Source organism: Prionailurus viverrinus, chromosome B1, assembly GCF_022837055.1.
Source record: "Prionailurus viverrinus isolate Anna chromosome B1, UM_Priviv_1.0, whole genome shotgun sequence".
Lineage (NCBI taxonomy): Eukaryota > Metazoa > Chordata > Mammalia > Carnivora > Felidae > Prionailurus > Prionailurus viverrinus.
The window spans coordinates 76,917,068-76,942,936 of record NC_062564.1 but is presented as its reverse complement, the minus strand read 5'-3'; the positions used below and the strand labels follow the sequence as shown (position 1 = coordinate 76,942,936).

The 25,869-nt window shown below is 36.7% G+C and overlaps 1 protein-coding gene across 6 annotated transcripts in view; it reads right to left on the bottom strand.

The window, feature by feature from the left end:
* Positions 1-25,869, bottom strand: part of LRBA (LPS responsive beige-like anchor protein) — a 787,622-nt gene that overhangs the window by 487,384 nt on the left and 274,369 nt on the right. For 5 of the 6 annotated variants that reach the window (XM_047856873.1, XM_047856874.1, XM_047856875.1 and 2 more), the window contains exon 35: positions 16,625-16,689. The exons of the other annotated variant lie outside the window; for it this stretch is intronic. In XM_047856873.1, the coding sequence (XP_047712829.1) occupies positions 16,625-16,689 (65 nt within the window). The remainder of the gene's footprint in view (positions 1-16,624; positions 16,690-25,869) is intronic. 6 annotated transcript variants of the gene reach the window in all.

The following is a 25,869-nucleotide window of genomic DNA, read 5'->3' as shown; positions in this document are numbered from 1 at the left end:
TTAAATGATTGTCACTTTCTCCACCTCCAGCCAATTGGGCTTAATAACAGTAACAACGGGTAGTAATCAACCAAATTAAGCCTTTCTCCAAATTTGCACACAGCATTCTTCAAAACCATTCTACTTATGTATTCTAATGATTACTCAAAATCTAAATGATGAACAAAATATCCAAAAATAGGTGGTTTCTTTAAAGCACTACCCTTATTCACAACTTCTCCCATCCCTGGAAACTTAGCAGTAACAGCAGGAATGGTATTCCTCAATGTTAATTTCTCAAAGACTTAATTATCAAAGCCACCAACATGTTGTAGAATGGTGGTTACCAGGGGCTGAGGTAGGGGTGTTCATCTATAAATATTCATCTATAAACTATAAAGTTTCAGTTATACAAGATAAATAAATCCTAGAGATTTGTATAGCAAGAGTACCTATAGTTAACAATATAGCATTATACACCTAAAAATTTGCTAAGAGTAGACCTTATATTGTCTTCTATTAAAAACATAATAATAATAATAATAATGACAAAAATAATAAAATGTGGCTCATACTGATGAACCAACAGTCAACAGAATCTCTACTCTGAGTAGGATCAGCTGTTGGATTTAGCAGACAAATACTTCAAGGTAACTATCATAAATATGTTCCAAAGAATTTAAGACATTCATACTTTGAAAATAAAAGGAAAATGTGATGAAAATGATGACACAAATAATGAATATAAATAATTAGAACCTACTAAAGACACCCAGTTGGAAATTTTGTTGTATAAAAAGAAAATAATCAAAAAGAAAAACTCCAAGGGAACTCTGAGACAGCAGAAGAAGGAATGAGTGAACTTAGAGACACGACAACAACATAAACAAATTGAACAAGAGAAAGAAAAAAAGATTACAAACAACTTAACGGTGTCTATAGGATATCAAGAATGCCAACATATGTGTAATGGGAGTCTAGAAAAAGAGCCAAGATAAGCACAGAAAAAAATAGAAATAACGACTGAAAGCTTTCCAATTTTTATGAAACGCATTGACACACTAGATGCTCAATGAACTCCAAACAACATAAACACCACCAAGCACTGCAAAGTGTATCAGGTTTTACTCTACTTGTAAGCTAACTGTTTCGTGGATGCTGACAGAAGATACAAAATATCTGAATCAGAGACAAATGATATTCTATTACCCTCAGCAACAGCAGGAGCCAGAGTATCAGCACTTGTGCTAGTATTTCTAAGCCCCAGTTCCTACACAGTGACACAGGTCCAAGAGATACAGAATACAGCATGTTACATAAGAGGAACCCTGAGCTCTTGAATCTTTTTTGATGACCAGTAGGCCAGGTGACTTTTGTCTAAAGGGAGATATTATTACAATTATAGTAGAGAGTAAACAACCCTGCTCCTCTTTGCCCCAGATGGAGACACTACTTCTATATTCCAGGGTTTTGTTCTACATAAACATTTTTAAAATAACAGCACAGAACAAAAGCATCTGGTTCTTCTACTTCCAAGACATGCAAAAATGTAAGAGATCAATAGAGAATTATCTTTCTACAAACACAAAGAGATCCTTGACTAGACATGTCTTATTCAAAGTGTTGTAAAACAAAGGTAAATAAGAAGGTGGGAAAAGGCTAGAAAAAAAAGGATTCATCACATAGAAGAGAACAACAATAGAATTAAAGGCTGACTTCAAATCCGAAAACCTGGAAGCCAAGTAACATATTCAAAGTACTTTAAAAAAATCAAACAAGAAGTTCATATGCAGCAAAACTATCTTTCAAAATGAAAACACTTTGGGAAAAAGTTTAGTAGTTTTGCAAAAAATTAAGTATAGACTTAGCATATGACCCAAAAATTCTACTATTAGGTATATACACAAAAGAAGTAAATATTTAAGTCCACATAAACACTTATAAATACTTATGGCATTATTATTCACAACTGCAAAAAAAGTGGGAACATCCAAAATGTCAATTCAATAGATCAATGAAGTGTGATATACCCATAAAATATTATTCAGCAATAAAAAAGGAATACAGTTCTGACTCATGCTGTAACAGAAGAATCTTGCAAATATGTAAGGTGAAAGACAATGGCCACAAAAGACTATATACATTGTATGATTGCATTTTTATGCAATGTTCAAAACAAGAAAACCTATAAAACAAAAGTGATTGCCTAGGACTAGGGGAATGGAAAATAGAGGGTGACTGATAATGTGAACAAACTTTCTTTCGGGGGTGATGAAAATGGTCTAAAGTTAGATTATGGTGATGGTTGCATAAATCCGAATATACTAAATACGATCCAAATTATACACTTTAGAGAGGTGATCTGTATGGTATGTGAAATACCCGCATATGTCAGGGTTTGTAAGGTATATAATAATATATATGACAATACAACCATAAATAATGGGGCTAGAAAGAGAATTCTATTAGGGCAAATTTTCCATACTTTACTGAAACTAAGTTACTATGAATTGGAAAAAGGTTGTGCTAAACACATCAAGTAATCCTTAGACTTACCAATAAGAAAAAATTTTAAATACAACAAAAAATAAGAATTACACACAAAAAAAGACATTATATATACATACATATATATATATATATACACATAACATATAGCAAATGACTAGTGCAAATCCAAACACTTTAATAATTAAATCAAATATGAAATCACTAAACACAAGTAGGGAGTAAGATAAAAGAGCATGACATAACACTGTGTTGCCTACAAAACAGACAATTAAAACAGATTGAAAGTAAAAGCATAAAAAGGGATGATGCAAAGAGTAATCATAAAAAAAATAGAGTAGATGTACTAATATCATTAAAAAACAGACCTGAAGTCAGGAAATATTACTAAAAATAAAGAATGATGTATCATAATGAAAAAAGTCAATTAAGAGGAAAATATAACAAATACATAGGAACGTAACAACAGAGACCTGAAGCACATGAAGTAAAAATTGACAGAACTAGAAGAAACTGTAGTTGGAGATTTCAGTACTTTAAAATCTTAATAATTACTAGAACCAGAAAGTGAGTAAGACAGGTTTGTTTGAAGACCTGAGATTTGAAAGATACCATCAACCAACTTAACCTAAGTGGTATTTACAGAACATTCCATGCAATAATAGAATATATATGGGGCACCTGGGTGGCTCAGTCAGTTGAGCATCAGACTTCAGCTCAGGTCCTGATCTCACACTCCGTGAGTTCTAACCCCGTGTCGGGCTCTGGGCTGATGGCCCAGAGCCTGCTTCGGATTCTGTGTCTCCCTCTCTCTCTGCCCCTCCCCCGTTCATGCTCTGTCTCTTTCTCTGTCTCAAAAATAAATAAACGTTAAAAAAATTTTTAAAAAGAATATATATTATTTTCCAGTATCTGTGGGGCATTCTCCAGAAAGACCATGAGCTAGGCAATAAAAAGAGTCTCAATAAATTTAAAAGAACTTAAATCAGTAAAAGGAATTCTCAAATAACAATGGAACTAAATTAGAAATCAAAATGGAAAGAGAATTAGGAAACCCCAAATACTTGGATATTAACACAAAATAACCAATGAGTCAAATTAGAGACACAAAAAGTTATTTTGAGCTCAAAGAAAATTTACAAAAGCTTCTGAAAATGTATGGAATAAAGCTAAAAATATGCTGTGTTAGAAATGTACAGCTGCAAACACCCATAATGGAAAAGGAGGAATGTATCAAATCAATAAGCTTCCACCTTAAAAAACTAGAAAAAAAAGAATAAACAAAACCTAAGCAACAAAGGATGGAAATAACAAAACACCAACAGAAATAAATGAAATAGAAATAGAGAAAAGAGGAAAAATATCAATTTAAAAAACTGTGGTTCTTTGGGAGAAATAATAAAAACACCAACAGAAATAAATAAAATAGATTTCGGGAAAGATGGCGGCATAGGAGGACGCTGGGCTCACCACGTCCTGCTGATCACTTAGATTCCACCCACACCTGCCTAAATAACCCAGAAAACCGCCAGAAGACTAGCAGAACGGAGTCTCCGGAGCCAAGCGCACACGAGAGGCCCACGGAAGAGGGTAGGAAGGGAGGAGAGGCAAAGCGCGCTCCACAGACTGGCAGGAGGGAGCCGGGGCAGAGGGGCGGCCCGCCGGCCAAGCAGAGCCCCCGAGTCTGGCTCGCAAAAGCTGAGGGGCCGGATGGAGTGTGTTCTGACAGTAAGCGGGACTTAGCATCTGGGAGGTCATACCTTAACAGCTCTGCTCGAAAGCGGAAAGGCTGGAGGACAAAGGGAGGGAGAGTTGCTGAGCCCTGGGGAGGGATGACAGAGCTCAGTTTGGCGGGGAACAAAGGCGCTCGCCAGTGCCATCTCCCTCGCCCATCCCCCAGCCAAAATCCCAAAGGGAACCAGTTCCTGCCTGGGAACTTGCTTGCAGCGCGCAAACACCCAAAGCTGTGCTTCTGTGGAGACACCCTTCCAGGCGGGGCGGCGGGTCTGACTCCCTCCCACTGCCACAGGGCCCCTCCTGAAGCAGATCACGGAAGGATAATCCAGCTAAGCCTGCCCCTCCCACCCCATGCACCTTGCCTATCCACCCCAGCTAATAAGCCAGATCCACAGCACCACAAGCCTGGCAGTGTGCAAGTAGCCCAGACGGGCCACGCCACCCCACAGTAAATCCTGCCCCTAAAAGAGGGGAAGAGAAGGTACACACCAGTCTGACTGTGGCCCCAGCAGTGGGCAGGGGGCAGACATCAGGTCTGACTGCGGCCCCACCCACCAAAGAAAGTTATTCAAGACAGCACAGGGGAAGTGCCCTGCAGGTCCGCACCACTCCAAGGACTATCCAAAATGACCAAACGGAAGAATTCCCCTCAAAAGAATCTCCAGGAAATAACAACAGCTAATGAACTCATCAAAAAGGATTTAAACAATATAACAGAAAGTGAATTTAGAATAAGAGTCATAAAATTAATCACTGGGCTTGACAAAAGTATAGAGGACAGCAGAGAATCTATTGCTACATAGATCAAGGGACTAAGGTATAGTCAGGAGCTAAAAAACACTATAAACGAGCTGCAAAATAAAATGGAAACGACCACGACTTGTATTGAAGAGGCAGAGGAAAGAATAGGTGAACTAGAAGATAAAATTATGGAAAAAGAGGAAGCTGAGAAAAAAAGAGATAAAAAAATCCAGGAGTATGAGGTGAAAATTAGAGAACTAAGTGATGCACTAAAGAGAAATAATATATGCATAATTCGTATTCCAGAGGAGGAAGAGAGAGGGAAAGGTGCTGAAGGTATACTTGAAGAAATACTGAGAACTTCCCTGAACTGGGGAAGGAAAAAGGCACTGAAATCCAAGAGGCATAGAGAACTCCCTTCAGACATAACTTGAATCCATCTTCTGCACAACATATCATAGTGAAACTGGCAAAATACAAGGATAAAGAGAAAATTCTGAAAGCAGCTAGGGATAAACATGCCCTAACATATAAAGGGAGACCTATAAGACTCGTGACTGATCTCTCTTCTGAAACTTGGCAGGCCAGAAAGGAATGGCAGGAGATCTTTAATGTGATGAACAGAAAAAATATGCAGCCGAGAATCCTTTATCCATCAAGTCTGTCATTTAGAATAGAAGGAGACATAAAGGTCTTCTCAAACAAACAAAAACTGAAGGAATTCCTCACCACTAAACCAGCCCTACAAAGATTCTAAAGGGGCTCCTGTGAGACAAAGTACCAGAGACATCGCTACAAGCATAAAACATACAGACATCACAATGACAGTAAACCCGTATCTTTCTATAATAACACTGAATTTAAATGGAATAAATGCGCCAACCAAAAGACATAGGGTATCAGAATGGATACAAAAACAAGACCCATCTATTCGCTGTCTACAAGAGACTCATTTTAGACATGAGGACACCTTCAGATTGAGAGTGAGGGGATGGAGAACTATTTATCATGCCACTGGAAGCCAAAAGAAAGCTGGAGTAGCCATACTTATATCAGACAAACTAGACTTTAAATTAAAGGCTGTAACAAGAGATGAAGAAGGACATTATATAATAATTACAGGGTCTATCTATCAGGAAGAGCTAACAATTATAAATGTCTATGGGCCGAATACGGGAGGCCCCAAATATATAAAACAATTACTCATAAACATAAGCAACCTTATTGATAAGAATGTGGTAATTGCAGGGGACTTTAATACTCCACTACAGCAATGGATAGATCATCTAGACACACGGTCAATAAAGAAACAAGGGCCCTGAATCATACACTGGATCAGATGGACTTGACAGCTATATTTAGAACTCTGCATCCCAAAGCAACAGAATATACTTTCTTCTCGAGTGCACATGGAACATTCTCCAAGATAGATCACATACTGGGTCACAAAACAGCCCTTCATAAGTATACAAGAATTGAAATCATACCATGCATACTTTCAGACCACAATGCTATGAAGCTTGAAATCAACCACAGGAAAAAGTCTGGAAAACCTCCAAAAGCATGGAGGTTAAAGAACACCCTACTAAAGAATGAGTGGGTCAAGCAGGCAATTAGAGATGAAATTTAAAAACATACGGAAACAAATGAAAATGAAAATACAACAATCCAAACACTTTGGGATGCAGCAAAGGCAGTCCTGAGAGGAAAATACGTTGCAATCCAGGCCTATCTCAAGAAACACGAAAAATTCCAAAGACAAAATCTAACAGCACACCTAAAGGAAATAGAAGCAGCACAGCAAGGACAACCTAAACCCAGCAGAAGAAGAGATAATAAAGATCAGAGCAGAAATAGACAATATAGAATCTAAAAAACTGTAGAGCAGATCATCGAAACCAAGAGTTGGTTTTTTGAAAAAATAAACAAAATTGATAAACCTCTAGCCAGGCTTCTCAAAAAGAAAAGGGAGAGGAACCAAATAGATAAAATCATGAATGAAAATGGAATTATTACAACCAATCCATCAGAGATACAAGCAATTATCAGGGAATACTATGAACAATTATATGCCAACAAACTGGACAACCTGGAAGAAATGGACAAATTCCTAAACACCCACACCCTTCCAAAACTCAATCAGGAGGAAATAGAAAGCTTGAACAGACCCATAACCAGCGAAGAAATAGAATCAGTCATCAAAAATCTCCCAACAAATAAGAGTCCAGGACCAGATGGCTTCCCAGGAGAGTTCTACCAGTAGTTTAAACCAAAGATAATACCTATCCTTCTCAAGCTATTCCAAAAAATAGAAAGGGAAGGAAAACTTCCAGACTCATTCTATGAAGCCAGTATTACTTTGATTCCTAAACCAGAGACCCAGTAAAAAAAGAGAACTACAGGCCAATATCCCTGATGAATATGGATGCAAAAATTCTCAATAAGATACTAGCAAATCGAATTCAACGGCATATAAAAAGAATTATTCACCATGATCAAGTGGGATTCATTCCTGGGATGCAGGGCTGGTTCAACATTCGCAAATCAATCAACGTGATACATCACATTAACAAAAAAAGAGAGAAGAACCATATGATCCTGTCAATCGATGCAGAAAAGGCCTTTGACAAAATCCAGCACCCTTTCTTAATAAAAACCGTTGAGAAAGTCGGGATAGAAGGAACATACTTAAAGATCATAAAAGCCATTTATGAAAAGCCCACAGCTAACATCATCCTCAACGGGGAAAAACTGAGAGCTTTTTCCCTGAGATCAGGAACACGACAAGGATGCCCACTCTCACCGCTGCTGTTTAACATAGTGCTGGAATATCTAGCATCAGCACTCAGACAACAAAAGGAAATCAAAGGCATCAAAATTGGCAAAGATGAAGTCAAGCTTTCGCTTTTTGCAGATGACATGATACCATACGTGGAAAATCCGATAGACTCCACCAAAAGTCTGCTAGAACTGATACAGGAATTCAGCAAAGTTGCAGGATACAAAATCAATGTACAGAAATCAGTTGCATTCTTATACACTAATAATGAAGCAACAGAAAGACAAATAAAGAAACTGATCCCATTCACAATTGCACCAAGAAGCATAAAATACCTAGGGATAAATCTAACCAAATATGTAAAAGATCTGTATGCTGAAAAGTATAGAAAGCTTATGAAGGAAATTGAAGAAGATATAAAGAAATGGAAAAACATCCATGCTCATGGATTGGAAGAATAAATATTGTCAAAATGTCAATACTACCCAAAGCTATCTACACATTCGATGCAATCCCAATCAAAATTACACCAGCATTCTTCTCGAAACTAGAACAAGCAATCCCAAAATTCATATGGAACCACAAAAGGCCCCGAACAGCCAAAGTAATTTTGAAGAAGAAGACCAAAACAGGAGGCATCACAATCCCAGACTTTAGCCTTTAAACTCAAAATGGATAAAGGACCTGATGTGAGACAGGAAACCATCAAAACCCTAGAGGAGAAAGCAGGAAAAGACCTCTCTGACCTCAGCCGTAGCAATTTCTTACTTGACACATCCCCAAAGGCAAGGGAATTAAAAACAAAAATATACTACTGGGACCTTATGAAGATAAAAAGCTTCTGCACAGTAAAAGAAACAACCAACAAAACTAAAAGGCAACCAACGGAATGGGAAAAAATATTTGCAAATGACATATCGGACAAAGGGCTAGTATCCAAAATCTATAAAGAGCTCCCCAAACTCCACACCCGGAAAACAAATAACCCAGTGAAGAAATGGGCAGAAAACATGAATAGACACTTCTCTAAAGAAGACATCCAGATGGCCAACAGGCACATGAAAAGATGCTCAACGTCGCTCCTCATCAGGGAAATACAAATCAAAACCACACTCAGATATTCACCCCACGCCAGTCAGAGTGGCCAAAATGAACAAATCAGGAGACTATGGATGCTGGAGAGGATGTGTAGAAACGGGAACCCTCTTACACTGTTGGTGGGAATGCAAATTGGTGCAGCCACTCTGGAAAACAGTATGGAGGTTCCTCAGAAAACTAAAAATAGACCTACCCTATGACCCAGCAATAGCACTGCTAGGAATTTACCCAAGGGATACAGGAGTACTGATGCATAGGGGCACTTGTACCCCAATGTTTATAGCAGCACTCTCAACAATAGCCAAATTATGGAAAGAGCCTAAATGTCCATCAACTGATGAATTGATAAAGAAATTGTGGTTTATATACACAATGGAGTACTACATGGCAATGAGAAAGAACGAAATATGGCCCTTTGTAGCAACGTGGATGGAACTGGAGAGTGTTATGCTAAGTGAAGTAAGCCATACAGAGAAAGACAGATACCATATGTTTTCACTCTTATGTGGATCCTGAGAAGCTTAACAGAAACCCGGGGGGGGGGGGGGGGGAGGGTGAAGGAAAAAAAAAAAAGAGGTTAGAGTGGGAGAGAGACAAGGCATAAGAGACTCTTAAAAACTGAGAACAAAAAAATACTTAAAGAAAAAGGGGTGCCTGGGTGGCGCAGTCGGTTAAGCGTCCGACTTCAGCCAGGTCACGATCTCGTGGTCTGTGAGTTCGAGCCCCGCGTCAGGCTCTGGGCTGATGGCTCGGAGCCTGGAGCCTGTTTCCGATTCTGTGTCTCCCTCTCTCTCTGCCCCTCCCCCGTTCATGCTCTGTCTCTCTCTGTCCCAAAAATAAATAAAAACGTTGAAAAAAGAAAGAAAAAAAAAAGAAAAAAAAAACTGAGAACAAACTGAGGGTTGATGGGGGGTGGAAAGGAGGGTAGGGTGGGTGATGGGGATTGAGGAGGGCACCTTTTGGGATGAGCACTAGGTGTTGTATGGAAACCAATTGGGCAATAGATTTCATATATTGAAAAAAAAAGATATTTTATATAAGCCTCACGGTAACCACAAAGCAAAAAACCTACAGCAGTTACATAAAATAACATATAAAAAAAATCAAAGCATACAGATACCAAAGACATCAACAGAGGAAAAAAGAAAGTAGGGTATGAAACAAGGAACAATAGATCTACCAAACAACCAAAAACAAACAAACAAAAACAAAAAATAAAAACAAACAGCAACAAAACAAATAACAAAATGGCATTGGTAAAATGGTAAGACCTTACCTAGTAGTAAGTGCTCTAAACATAAACAAATTTAATTAGATTTAAATGTAATTAATTAGATTTAATCAAAAGACATAACAAGGGGGCACCTGGGTGGCTCAGTCAGTTAAGTGTCTGACTTCAGCTCAGATCATGATCTCCCAGTTCATGGGTTCAAGCCCCACATCGGGCTCTGTGCTGACAGCTCAGAGCATAGAGATTCAGATTCTGTGTTTCCTCTCTCTCTCCCACTTATGCTCTGTCTCTCTCCATCTCTCAAAAATGAATAAAGATTAAAAAAGTTTTTTTAATTAAAAAAGACATGGCAGGGGCGCCTGGGTGGCGCAGTCGGTTAAGCGTCCGACTTCAGCCAGGTCACGATCTCGCGGTCCGTGAGTTCAAGCCCCGCGTCAGGCTCTGGGCTGATGGCTCGGAGCCTGGAGCCTGTTTCCGATTCTGTGTCTCCCTCTCTCTCTACCCCTCCCCCGTTCATGCTCTGTCTCTCTCTGTCCCAAAAATAAATAAACATTGAAAAAAAAATTTAAAAAAAAAGACATGGCATAAAAAAAGACATACAGAGAGTGTAAAGGGATAAAAGCAATCCCTTTAATAAAATAGAAATCAAAAAATAAATAAAAACAGGGTGGTTATATTAGACACAACAGAATTTTTAAAAAATTGGTAAAAGGTACAAAAGTGGTCATTATATAATGATAAAGGAGTCAATCCATCAAAAAGACTTAAATTATAAATATCTATGTGCCCAATATCATAGCACCTAAATATATAAAGCAAAAATGCAGATAAAAAGGAGAAATAAAGAGTAATACAATAATAGCTGGGGAGATTAATACCCCACTCTCAACAGATGAATTATCTAAACAAAGAATCATTAAGGAAACAGCCAATCTGAACATTATAGTCCAAATGGACCTAAAAGACACATTCAGAACATTCTGACAACCGCAGGATACATATTCTTCTCAAGCACATTAAGAACATCTTCAAAGAGAGACCACATATTGGACAAGGAAATGGTTTTAGCCAGTCCAAGAAGACTGAAATTATACCAAATATCTTTTCTCACCACAAGAGAATAAAACTAGAACTAGGTAACAAGAGGGAAACTGGAAAATTCAAAAACACATGAAAATAAAACTTCACTTTTCTGAACAACCAATGAATCAAAGAAGAAATTATAGGGGAAGTTTAAACGTTTGAGACAAATGAAATGGAAACAAAACACGTCAGAACTTAGGAGATACAGCAAAAGCAGTTCCAAGAGGGAAGTTCCTAACAACAAATTCCTAAGAAAGATCTCAAACAACCTAACTCAACACCTTAAAGAACTAAAACAAGAACACATCAAGTACAAGGTTGACAGAAGAAAGGAAATAAAAATTGGAGTAGAAATAAATAGAAAAAAAACTAGAGAGATTAACCAAACTAAGAGTCGGTTCTTTGAAAAGATAAAACAAGATTGGCAAACACTTAGCTAGACTAACCAAGGTAAAAAAGATAAAGAACGCAGATCAAAAAAACTAAATGTAAATGAAAAAGGGGGACAGTGCAAATGATACCACAGAAATATATGAGATCAAAATGCCAACAAATGAGACAACCCAGAAGAAATGGAAAAATTCGTAGAAACATACAACTTATAAAGAATGAATCAAGAAGAAATAAATACGATTGAAGCAATTACTAGTAAGGAGATTGAATCAATAATAAAATATCTCCCAATAATGAAAAGCCTAAAACCAGATGGCTTTCACAGGTGAATTTTACCATACATTTAAAGAAGAAGTAACTCCAGTACTTTCAAACTCTTCCCAAACAATCAGAGGAGAGAATACTCCCAAATTCATTTTACAGCACCAGCAAATCCTTATATCAAAACTAGGAAAAGATAATACTAAAAAATTATAACAAAATATCCCTGATGAATACAGATGCAAGAGTTCTCAATAAAATAAAAGCAATCTGAATCCAGCAGCACATTAAAAGAACCACTCACGATGATCAAGTAGGATTTATCCCAGGATGCAATGATGGGTCAACATATGAAAATCAATCAATGTAACATATCACATTAACAGAATGAAAGAAAAAATATTATTATAATCTCAATAGATGTATAAAAGGCATCTGACAAAATTCAACATCCATTTGTGATTAAAAATTCTTAACTAATTAGACACAGAAGGAAGATATCTCAACTTAACAAAGCCCTTATATATCACAAACCCAGAGTTAACATCAGACACAATGGTGAAGAATGAAAGCTTTTCCTTTAAGACTTGGAACAAGACAAAGCTGCTCCTATTAAACATAGGAAAGGAAAACTCTAGGGGTGCCTGGCTGCCTCTTGATCTTGGGGTCATGAGTTCAAGCTCCACATTGGGCACAGAGCTTACTTTAAAAAAAAAAAAAAAAAAAAAAAAAAATATATATATATATATATATATGTATATATATATATAACATTAAAAATTTATTAAAAATAATAAAAGGTTTTAAAAAACTGAAAATTCTAGGGGTGCCTAGATGGCTTAGTCGGTTAAGTGTTCGACTTCAGCTCAGGTCATGATCTCACTGCTTGTGGGCTTGAGCCTTGAGTCAGTTTCTATTCTGACAGGCCAGAGCCTGAAGCCTGCTTCCGATTCTGTGTCTCCTCCTTTCTTTGTCCCTCTCCTGCTAATGCTCTCTCTCTCTCTCTCTCAAAAACAAATAAACTTTAAAAAAAATGTTTTAAATGCCTAAAAATTCTAGCTAGAGCAATCAGGCAAGAAAAAAATAAAAGTATCAATTAAAAATGAAAAAGTAAAATTGTCTCTATTTGCGGATAACATGGTTTATATATAGAAAATCCTAAACACTCAAAAAATATTAGATTTAATGTATTCAGTAGAGCTGCAACATACAAAAGTGACATATAAAACCAGTAGCATTTCAATACACTAACAAAGAATTTTCTGGGAAAGAAATAAAGAAATTGATCCAACTTACAATAGCATCAAAAACAATAAAATGCCTAGTAAATAATTTAATCAACAAGATGAAAGATCTCCACTCTGAAAACCATAAAACACTGGTAACAGAAATCAAAGAAAACACATTTAGACAGGAAGGTATCTTGCATTCATGGGCTGAAAAAATTAATACTGTTACATCATTACTACCAAAATCCAGCTATAGATCAATGCTATCCCTATCAAAATTCAGTGGCATCTTTTATAAAAGTAAAAAAGCACATTTAAACTTTATATGGAATAACAAATGATTCTCAATAGCCAAAGAAATTCTAAGAACATCAAAGCAGAATTTACCACACTTCCTGATTTATAGTTTACTATAAAACTATAGTAATCAAAACAGTATGGTACTAGCATAAAAGCAAGTAAACCAATAAAACAGAATCAAAAGCTGAGAAATAAACCAAAGCATTTTACGGTCAACTAATATTTTACAAGGGTGCCAAGAATACTCAGTGGAGAAAAGACAAGTCTCTTCAGTAAATGGTGCTGGGATCACTGGATATTCACATAAGAACGAAACTGAAACCCTATCTTATGCTACTCACAAAAATTAACTCAAATGGATTAAAGATTAAAATGTTTAAGACCTGACACCATAAAACTCTAGAAGAAAACTTAGGGAAAAAACTCCTGGACACAGTCTTTGGAAAGGACATTTTTTTGGATAGGACACCTCAAGCACAAGCAACAAAATAAAAAATAAACAAGTGTGACTACATCAATCTAAAAAGCTTCCATTCAGCAAAAGAAACTATCAATGAAATGACAACCTGTAGAATAGAATATTTTCAAACAAACATATCTGGTAAGGGTTTAATATCCAAAATATATAAAGAACCTTTACGACTCAAAACACACATACACATACACACACACACAATCCAATTTAAAAATGGGTGAAGAACGTACACAGACATTTTCCCAAAGTAGATATAAAAAAGATCAAAGATAAATGAAAAGATGGTCAACATCACTAGTCAGAAGGAAAATGTGAAGTAAAACAACAATGAACTATCATTAGAGGGGTCATCATCAAAAAGACGAGAGATAACAAATCTTGCTACGGATGTAGAAAAAAGGTAACACTTGTGTATTCAATGGGGGAATGCAAACTGGTAGAGAGACTATGGAAAACAGTATAAGGTTCATCAAACAATTAAAAATAGGACTACCATATGATCTAACATTCCACTTCCAGGAATACATCCAAAGGAAATGAAAACACTAACTCAAAAAGATTATCTGCACATCCACATTCAGAGCAGCATTATTTACAATACCCAAGACACAGAAACAAACTAAAGTCTCCACTGATGAATGGACAAAGAAGAAGTGAAAGAGAGAGAGGAGAGAGAGAGAAAAGAGAGGAGAGAAGAGAGAGAGAGAGAAGAGAGGAGAGACAAAAGAGAGAGAGAGAGAGACAGAGAGAGAGAATATGGAATACTATTCACCCATTAAAAATGAGGAAATCCTGGGATGTCTGGGTCACTCAGTCGGTTGAGCATCCAATTCTTGATTTCAGCTCAGGTCATGATTCCTGGGTTGTGGGATCAAATCCTGCATTGGACTCCACACTGAGCATGGAGCCTGCTTGAGATTCTCTCTCTCTCTCCCTCTGCCCCTCTCCCCTGCTTGTGCACTCTCTCTCAAAAAAAAAAAAAAAAGAAGATAAAATCCTACCATTTGCAACAACACAGATGAAAGTTGAAGGCATTACACTAAGTGAAATAAGTCAGACAAAAACTGCATAATCTCACTTATATATGTAGAACCCAAGAAACACAAAACCCAAACTCATAGCAAAAGATATCAGAAATATAGTTACCAGAGGCAGAAGAAAGAGAGGGAGTTGAAGGAAGGGGGTCAAAAGGTGAAAAAACATGCTGACGATAGCTAACACTGCTGTATGATATAAAAGAAAGTTGTTAAGAGAGTAAATCCTAAGAGTTCTCATCATGAGGAGAATTGTTTTTTCCTTTCCTTTTCTTCATTCTTTTATTTACACTGTATCTATATGAGATAACAAATGTCAGCTGAACCTATTGTGATAATCATTTTATAGAATATGTAAATCAAACCATCCTCCTGTATATCTTAAACTTATATGGTGATGTATGTCAATTATTTCTCAATAAAAGTGGAAGAGAAATAAAGAATAAAATTAAAAAAGAAAATGCCTTTCAAGAATCATGATCCCTGGGGAAGTTTTACCTAATTCTTCCATAGTAACTGTCAAATCTTTCTTTTAACATGTATTTAAATACTTCTACAACAGAATTTAGCAAAAGGCATTGTAATTGCAGGCTTATTTATTAGTTGCCAATACTAGTATATGAGCATCTAATAATTATTTGCCGAGTAAAATAATTTTAGGAGTATTTAATGTCAAATGAAGTTATCAACACCCTATTCTCCCTCTTCTGTAACGTTAACAAGGCAGACACTGGTTCCTGGTTACTAGTTCAAATACTTCCCCAAGTGATAGCATCAGTCTCTCAACACTAGACAGAACACTGTAAAGAAACATTCCAAAACAATAATTTTGCTCAGAATACAAATTCAAACGGCAGCTAAACACACCTTTTAATCCATTCCCTGGGTGTTTAGTCCTATTAAACCAAAATCCACTCCCACAAAAACAGACACAATGTAGTCCACTCATCATTTCCTCAATTTACTTTTAGCTTTTAATTCTCTCACTCTCTTCAATCCATTTTCTCCCCTGTAACTTTCTTTTAATCTCTGTACTTACTTCACTTTTCTATCTTACTAGTAAATTTATTTTTCTTGAACTCATCTATCTCTGCTCTTTTTTTTTTTTTTCAATGTTTATTTAATTTTGGGACAGAGAGGGACAGAGCATGAACGGGGGAGGGGCAGAGAGAGAGGGAGACACAGAATCTGAAACAGGCTCCAGGCTCTGAGCCATCAGCCCAGAGCCCGACGCGGGGCTCGAACTCACGGACCGCAAGATCGTGACCTGGCTGAAGTCGGACGCTTAACCGACTGCGCCACCCAGGCGCCCCTATCTCTGCTCTTTAAAAGGAAACATTACTTTCTCCCTCTCTCTACTTTTTCATCACATTGCAACACAGAACAAAACTTGTTCTCCCTCTCCTTTATGACTGGGCCATGACTTAAGAAAGATAACATAGACATCTAAGTCTGATTATTGGGCTCCACAAATATAATTACATTAATAGGGAGTCAAAGTAGGTGTCTGTTTTCCTTAATTCTGCTAATAAAATCACTAGTTTACTTTTGCCAAATTCAGCCTTACCATTCAAAAAATAAAGACCAGATTTTCATCATAAAGCATGTAACCATGAAGAAAACCATAAAATAATTAAATGTTGACATATTTGTAATAATTAAGCTCCACTTTATTACTGACCACAAAAACAATACAGTCCCCCAAAATATAAGTTTCAATGGCAAAAACAGAGTAAGCTTTTAAGGTAAAATATAAATGGATATAAAAGAGATTACCTTCCTTCATTGACAAGTTCAATAAAAGCAAGGCCTGCATTCTTCTGGATAGAATTCTGCCACTCCTAAAAAATAAAAACAAAACAAACAAGAAAAAAGGCAGAAAAGAGCTGAACAAATAATACTCAGTAGATTAATTTTTTAAAACAACAATTATAAAAAACATCACCCATATCAATTTCATACCTTAGCCCTTAAAAGGAAAAGTTTGGTTAAATGTGCTGCCAACCCAATGCAGCCCTGTGAACACATGAATAGTTGATATTCACAATTAAGCTAAACAAGTTAGCAACAATTTGATTCTATATAAACCAAAAAAGCCTAACTATATTTATCTTGACCTTTTTGTTTTATATCATTATATACTACTAAATCAACTGAAACAGTTATGAATTGGAAAGGAAGGTAGCACAGACCAAAGAGAGAGGTTTTGTGTCTTTAAGAAAAGAGATGCATCACCCCAAATGAGAGCAAGACAAAATTAAATAGTGTGGTATACTAATAAACAGCACACACCCAACCACAAAAATTGATTATTAATGACTGAGAAAGGGACAAAAAAGATCAGTGAATTTGGCTAGATTACTTCTGAGCTGGAAAACTACAGTTCACTAGGCTATGAGTTAGCAAAAGATAGTATAAATCTATTATATTCTTTATGAATAATTATCCTTGAAAAGCCTCGGAAGGAAATAAATCAGGAGAGTATATACAAATGAGTATTTTTTAATCTTCATCTCCAACCATATGTAAAATAAATATTAATCCAATAAGGCTGGGCCTACAACAATTGAAAAGTAGCTAGATTTGAAAAACGTTTATGTATGTGCCCATGTCTGTATGTGTATGTGAAATTCTGGCAGAGTCGAGAAATGCCAAGATATATATGTATGTGCGTATGTGTATGTACATGTATATCTATTTTTAAAGAACCAGAAATATATCATCTTTATGGTCCTTAAAACAAAGGAGCCCTTTACATTCTACCTACGTAATATACCTCAAGTGATCTTTTTTTGTTTTATAAAGTCAAAACAAAAGACAATATTTGGCTACTTACCATTACTACCAAATATATTCATATGTTCTGAATGTAATACCATTTAAGAGTTCTAAATTCCATGTATTTTCACCTCTAATGACTATTCTGTGTCACTCCAAATTCCTATTTTTTTGGTGGGTGGCCAGGGTGGGGGGGTGCTCATCCTTTCTCTTCTACTTTCTCCTTTTTATCCCTAATTTTGTATTGCTTCCTGTTATGTTTTGAAAAACCCAAGGTGGTTCCTAGGACTGAAATGGTTGTATACCACAATTTTTGTTATAAGGTTCTATTTCATGAATAGTGTCAGTAAGGACATACTAACAGAACATATATGGTAGAATGAAAAGTAGATATAAAGTCACTTAGAAATCTAGCAGTAGTTGGGGCGCCTGGGTGGCTCAGTCGGTTGAGCGTCCGACTTCGGCTCAGGTCATGATCTCGCGGTCCGTGAGTTCGAGCACCGCGTCAGGCTCTGTGCTGACCGCTCAGAACCTGGAGCCTGTTTCAGATTCTGTGTCTCCCTCTCTCTCTGACCCTCCCCCGTTCATGCTCTGTCTCTGTCTCAAAAATAAATAAACGTTAAAAAAAAATTAAAAAAAAAGAAATCTAGCAGTAGTAATTGACTAGATCTAGGAGAGAAGATGAAGCAATGTGCTGTTAAGAGCCATGAACAAGAAGCCATGAGATCTATATTCTCACACTGATTCTGACACTGACAGGATATGTCCATGGACAGATCACTTTACATCTCTAGGTCTTAGATACTCCCTTAAAAAATTAGCTCTATTGAACACGACAAGGATGCCCACTCTCACCGCTGCTGTTTAACATAGTGCTGGAAGTTCTAGCATCAGCAATCAGACAACAAAAGGAAATCAAAGGCATCAAAATTGGCAAAGATGAAGTCAAGCTTTCGCTTTTTGCAGATGACATGATATTATACATGGAAAATCCGATAGACTCCACCAAAAGTCTGCTAGAACTGATACAGGAATTCAGCAAAGTTGCAGGATACAAAATCAATGTACAGAAATCAGTTGCATTCTTATACACTAACAATGAAGCAACAGAAAGACAAATAAAGAAACTGATCCCATTCACAATTGCACCAAGAAGCATAAAATACCTAGGAATAAATCTAACCAAAGATGTAAAGGATCTGTATGCTGAAAATTATAGAAAGCTTATGAAGGAAATTGAAGAAGATTTAAAGAAATGGAAAGACATTCCCTGCTCATGGATTGGAAAAATAAATATTGTCAAAATGTCAATACTACCCAAAGCTATCTACACATTCAATGCAATCCCAATCAAAATTGCACCAGCATTCTTCTTGAAACTAGAACAAGCAATCCTAAAATTCATATGGAACCACAAAAGGCCCCGAATAGCCAAAGGAATTTTGAAGAAGAAGACCAAAGCAGGAGGCATCACAATCCCAGACTTTAGCCTCTACTACAAAGCTGTCATCATCAAGACAGCATGGTATTGGCACCAAAACAGACACATAGACCAATGGAATAGAATAGAAACCCCAGAACTAGACCCACAAATGTATGGCCAACTCATCTTTGACAAAGCAGGAAAGAACATCCAATGGAAAAAAGACAGCCTCTTTAACAAATGGTGCTGGGAGAACTGGACAGCAACATGCAGAAGGTTGAAACTAGACCACTTTCTCACACCATTCACAAAAATAAACTCAAAATGGATAAAGGACCTAAATGTGAGACAGGAAACCATCAAAACCTTAGAGGAGAAAGCAGGAAAAGACCTCTCTGACCTCAGCCGTAGCAATCTCTTACTGGACACATCCCCAAAGGCAAGGGAATTAAAAGCAAAAGTGAATTACTGGGACCTTATGAAGATAAAAAGCTTCTGCACAGCCAAGGAAACAACCAACAAAACTAAAAGGCAACCAACGGAATGGGAAAAGATATTCGCAAATGACATATCGGACAAAGGGCTAGTATCCAAAATCTATAAAGAGCTCACCAAACTCCACACCCGAAAAACAAATAACCCAGTGAAGAAATGGGCAGAAAACATGAATAGACACTTCTCTAAAGAAGACATCCGGATGGCCAACAGGCACATGAAAAGATGTTCAGCGTCGCTCCTTATCAGGGAAATACAAATCAAAACCACACTCAGGTATCACCTCACGCCAGTCAGAGTGGCCAAAATGAACAAATCCGGAGACTATAGATGCTGGAGAGGATGTGGAGAAACGGGAACCCTCTTGCACTGTTGGTGGGAATGCAAATTGGTGCAGCCGCTCTGGAAAGCAGTGTGGAGGTTCCTCAGAAAATTAAAAATAGACCTACCCTATGACCCAGCAATAGCACTGCTAGGAATTTATCCAAGGGATACAGGAGCGCTGATGCATAGGGCCACGTGTACCCCAATGTTCATAGCAGCACTCTCAACAATAGCCAAATTATGGAAAGAGCCTAAATGTCCATCAACTGATGAATGGATAAAGAAATTGTGGTTTATATACACAATGGAATATTACGTGGCAATGAGAAAAAATGAAATATGGCCTTTCGTAGCAACGTGGATGGAACTGGAGAGTGTGATGCTAAGTGAAATAAGCCATACAGAGAAAGACAGATACCATATGGTTTCACTCTTATGTGGATCCTGAGAAACTTCACAGGAACCCATGGGGGAGGGGAAGGAAAAAAAAAAAAAAGAGGTTAGAATGGGAGAGAGCCAAAGCATAAGAGACTTAAAAACTGAGAACAAACTGAGGGTTGATGGGGGGTGGGAGGGAGGAGAGGGTGGGTGATGGGTATTGAGGAGGGCACCTTTTGGGATGAGCACTGGGTGTTGTATGGAAACCAATTTGTCAATAAATTTCATAAAAAAAAAAAATAAATAAAATAAAAAAAATAAAAAATAAAAAAAAAAAAAAAAAAAAAAAAAATTAGCTCTATTATTTTAGGATTCAGTAACTTACGAACATTTTGAAATGACTCATGAGCCTACAGTCTATACTCTCTCAAAATTCACGATTACCACCCAGCTGAAACAATAAAGATCTTGTATTTCCTTCACTGAGGTAAACCAACTCAAGCATAAATAGGAATACCTCATAATTTAAAACCCTTTTCCTTCCAGCAAAATAAAACTGACAGCACAAAGCAATGAAATCAAATTCCATTAAGAAGTAAATCCCTAAGAGAAGAGCATGTGTGGAATCCTCTACTCTTCTTAGAAATACAAAGAGGAAAATAGAAAAAAAGCAGAAACCACAGGTAAGGTTTTTTATCCTGCTGCAGAAGATCCCACACCTTACTTTTGAAGCACAGCAAAGGGAGATATCAAGTCTAAAAAGTTGCCCTAAACCTAGTAATGTAGAGGAATAGTAGATAGAGAGAGACATAATGGCCAGATGGACCTAAATTAGCCTTGACGTATCTCATGCCATAGGAAGAGTCAGAAAATTATCCTAGAAAGATGTACACTAAATAAGGCTTTGAGGGGATGAGAAGAACACAGCTAGACAGTAGGGAATCCTTACTGATAGACAGTAGGGAATCAGAAGGGATGGTGACACCTCAGAGGATGCCACAGTCAAGGAACAGAACCATATGCTTACTTCTCAGGTGTTAGACCCAACATAGCACTATCAGCAAGCCGCTTAGAAATTTGATACAGCACCAGATTATGAGGAGGCAAGACCTTAAACTGAGTTTCCATTCAGATCATTTAACCTGAAGGAAAATCTGAAAATGAAAATTAACCTTATTAAAAAGAGAATAAAGGAAATTACTTTTCTTGCTAGAAAAAAAAAGGAGGGGAGAAAAGCAAGAGAATATGTTGTATGTATTTAAAACATTTTATTTTAAAAAGTATTTACTAGTATTTTTTTCTCAAATCCATTTTGCCTGATCTAAAACTACAACAGGTGGACATTTCTATCATATAGCTCATACAAAACTCAAAACTCCACATGGATGAAATAGGTAACACTAGAGAGACTTAAATTGTAAGTAGACAGGTAAATATCAATTTGATTCTATTTTCATCAATGTATACAAACTAATCTTAATTATAAGGTAAAATCAGGAATATGCCATTTATATTTCACAAACATTTTTAACAGCATGATTCAGGTCATTAGAAAACTAGTTCAAGGGGCGCCTGAGTGGCGCAGTCGGTTGAGCGTCCGACTTCAGCCAGGTCACGATCTCGCGGTCCGTGAGTTCGAGCCCCGCGTCGGGCTCTGGGCTGATGGCTCAGAGCCTGAAGCCTGTTTCCGATTCTGTGTCTCCCTCTCTCTCTGTCCCTCCCCCGTTCGTGCTCTGTCTCTTTCTGTCCCAAAAATAAAAATAAACGTTGAAAAAAAAATTAAAAAAAAAAAAAAGAAAACTAGTTCAAGTTGGTGCAACTACAGAAAATTGAACATCTAAAGATTTTTATGACATGAACTTAAACTGGTATGCCACATAAAATATTTCTTTTAAGTTAAAACAAATTAGACATGAAGGTACATATAAAAGCAGAAGAATCCAATTTTTATAGAAACTCAGAGACACAGATTTATTACTGCTAATACATTAGATTTCTTGCTTTCCCAAACATCATCTATTAACCCAATCTGTTAACTTACAATATGTTACCCAATCACCTGGAGTAAAATTTTTTCACTAGTTAAAAAATAACTAGACAATACAAAAAGTGAAAGTACAAATCTTATTTACGCTTTTGGGTATAATTCATTCATAACTGTAAATTATTAACATTTAATAAAATGTCACATACCAGGTACATCAATATATACTGATAAGAATTAATAACTCAGTCGTATTGTAATAGCATTGTAGGGTGAGAGATGGTAGCTACACTTGTGGTTAGCATAGTATAAAGTATAGAGTAGTTAAATCACTATACAGTACACCTGAAACTAATATAATAATGTGTCACCTATACACCAATTAATAACCCAGATGATAATAATCTGAAGCTGATAAGAATAGAAAATAATTTGAAAAAATTTTTTTTACCATTTATTTATTTTTGAGAGAGACGGAGAGACAAAGACAGGCTGTAAGCGGGAGAGGGGCAGAAAGACAGGGAGACACAGAATCTGAAGCAGGCTCTAGGCTCCACGCTGTCAACACACATCCCAATGCGGGGCTTGAACTCACCAACCATGAGATCATGACCCAAACTGAAGTCGGACGCTTAACTGACTCAGCCACCCAGGCACCCCAAAAATAAAATTTTTTTAATAAATCTAGCTATTAGTCAAAGCCAACAAGTTTTTTCCATACTAAAACACTGTCGGGGCACCTAGGCGGCTCAGTCGGTTAAGCATCCGACTTCGGTTCAGGTCATTATCCAGTGGTTCGTGGATTCCAACCCCTCATTGGGCTCTGTGCTAACAGCTAGGAGCCTGGAGCCTGCTTCAGATTCTGTGTCTCCCTCTCTCTGTCTGCCCCCCACCCAAAAATAAAATAAACATGAAAAAGTTTTTAAATAAATAAAACACTGTATACAACCCTTTAAGAAAGTTGCCAAATCTGAAAAGATTTCATTAATCATGCTATCCTAAAGCATTTTTTCCACTTCTGAGGCAATTATCAAAGAAGGTGTTAGTCTAAACAATATCATAAACCACAGCTCAATATAACCTTTAGTGAGTTTTAATAGTTGAAAGAAAAGCTTAACAGTTATCATCTTTCATGATGATTTCAATATTTCATCACAGTATTTACAATTATATAGTGATGCAAAATGCTAGTACGTTTAAAGGTCTTGGTTATTCTTTTCCCAAAGGTATGGATGAAAAACGCGTTAAAAGCCTCAAATCCAACCACTAATGCAACTAAGTAATTTCAAAACACATTTCAGCACTTTGGAGAGGAAGGACTCAAAACACAACAAGTGAGTCAATAATTTCATACCTGTTCTAAGCTGTATTTAATTGACTATCACTTCCTAAGGCCATAATTGTTGATTAGTCAATTTTTACTAAAATATACTCTTAGCTAACTAATGCTCTTAAGTCATGTAACATCAACAACAAAGAAAATATACATTAGTGAAATCTATAAAATATAGTGTTCTACCAAATTTCAAATACATGCTTTTGATGGTAAAAGTCTTTTCTTAAGTTGGAGTTTATTTAAAAAAAAGAAAAAAGAGTTTACTTAATAACCAAATTCAAGTATATTCCTTCCGACGTCAACAAACAAATATATAGAGATGGGGCAATAATTAACATGCTACATATTAATTTATATTATTTTAATACAATTGTAACTTCTTTAAAGTGAACTTGACAGCTTTCTATAAATTCAATAACCCCCCCCACACAACATATTTTAGCATTTGAATGTACTACGTAAATTTACCTAGATTTTAAAAGTAATTCCAAATAGTACCATGTTCTAAAGTAAATAAAGTCAGGCCACAGACTGTCAAGATAGACTACATATACTACAAGGTGCCACTTTTTCTTTTTGAGGGGAGATCAAGCTATCAATGTTGACATTAAATGTAGTATCAACTTGGGGCACCTGGGTGGCTCAGTCAGTTAGGCGGCCAACTTCAGCTCAGGTCATAATCTCACAGTTTGTGAGTTTGGTACCCACATAGGGCTCTCTGTTGTCGGTGTGAAGCCCACTTCAGATCCTCTGTCCCCCACCCCACCCCCACCCCTTGCTCTCTCTCTGTCCCTCCCCAACTTGCACATGCACACGGACGCAAACTCTCTCATTCTCAAAAATAAACATCAAAAACAAAATGTAGTACTAACTTTTTATTCTGGTAAGCTCATCACTAAATTTTTACTCTAAAAAAAGGAAAAGGGTATTAATGAGTGACATTAGGTTAAACACAGTAAAAGAACAAATATAATAAAGAAAAAATAGTACAAAGATAAAAAATAGAGACAACAGCAAGGAGAGAGGGTAAAAAATTTCTCTACAACCTAGGTAAAATCAACTTGAGGAAGCAAATCAATGCTTGTAACATAATTCTAGAAAGCCCAAGAACTGAAGTCACAGAGTACATATGAAGATGGTTGAGAAATAGGGATAAAAATAGTTTAAATGAATGAAAAGTAATATATAAAACAAAGAATTCCAGATCCTCTCCCCATACTGTATGTCATTCCCACCATGGTAAAACAAATCAAGTTTACTTTTCAGCGAAGTGAACTTCGGGACACTGTAAAAACCCTCACTGTAAAAAAAAACAAAAAACAAAAAACAAATAACTTGAAAGTATGCTTACTGAACTATGAGACTCCAAAGCAATATTAAGACATTTTCTCTAATAAAAATGAGAATCCATAATATTTAAGTCTATCAATGGCAAAGGCAGCTCATTCATCACCAGTCGACAACTTGCACACAGCTGTGTGGGTTTTTTGTGCATTACACTTAAATGTGAGCAGATAGCAAAGGATTACTGGTCATTACAGGAAAAGACTCATTTGAATGACAGACATCAAAGAAATGAAAGAAAAGACTCACAGAAAAGAGCCAATATTGTTAAGGGCTGTGGAGAGTAAGAATAAAGAAAAATACAATTAATATAATTAGAAAGATAAAAATTTTCATGTAAAACAATCAGGGCAGAGATTTTGTCTTATTCACTGGTATCTCTTGCCCCTGTATTAGAATTCTCCAAAGAAACAGAACAAATAGTATGGAGATATAAATCTTAGTAATTTAAAGAAACGGGTCACACAATTATGGACAGTAACATGTTCCAAGATCTATAGGGTTGAGTTTGTAAGCTGGAGACCCAGGAAAGCCAATGGTATAGTTATACCCCAAGTCAAAAAAATCTAAGAATCAGGAAAACTAATGGTGTATTTCTAGTCTGAGGCCAAGAGGCTCAAAACCCAAAAAGAGCCAGTGTTTCAGTTCAAGCCCAAAAGCAGGAAAAAGCTGAGGTTCTAGTTCCAAAGCAGTCAAGCATGTGAAATCTCTCTTACATGGGAGATGGTAATACTTTTTGTTCTAGTCAGGCCTTTAACTGATTGGATGAGGCATACCCACAATAGGTAGGGCAATCTGCTCTGCATGGCCTACCATTTAAATGTTAATCGCATCCAGAAACCCGCCCACAAAAAAATCCAGAAAAATATTTGAACAAATATCTAGAGACCCATAGTTCAGTCAAACTGACACATTATAATTTGGCTATCTTTGGCTATGTAATGGTTTTAACCATTATA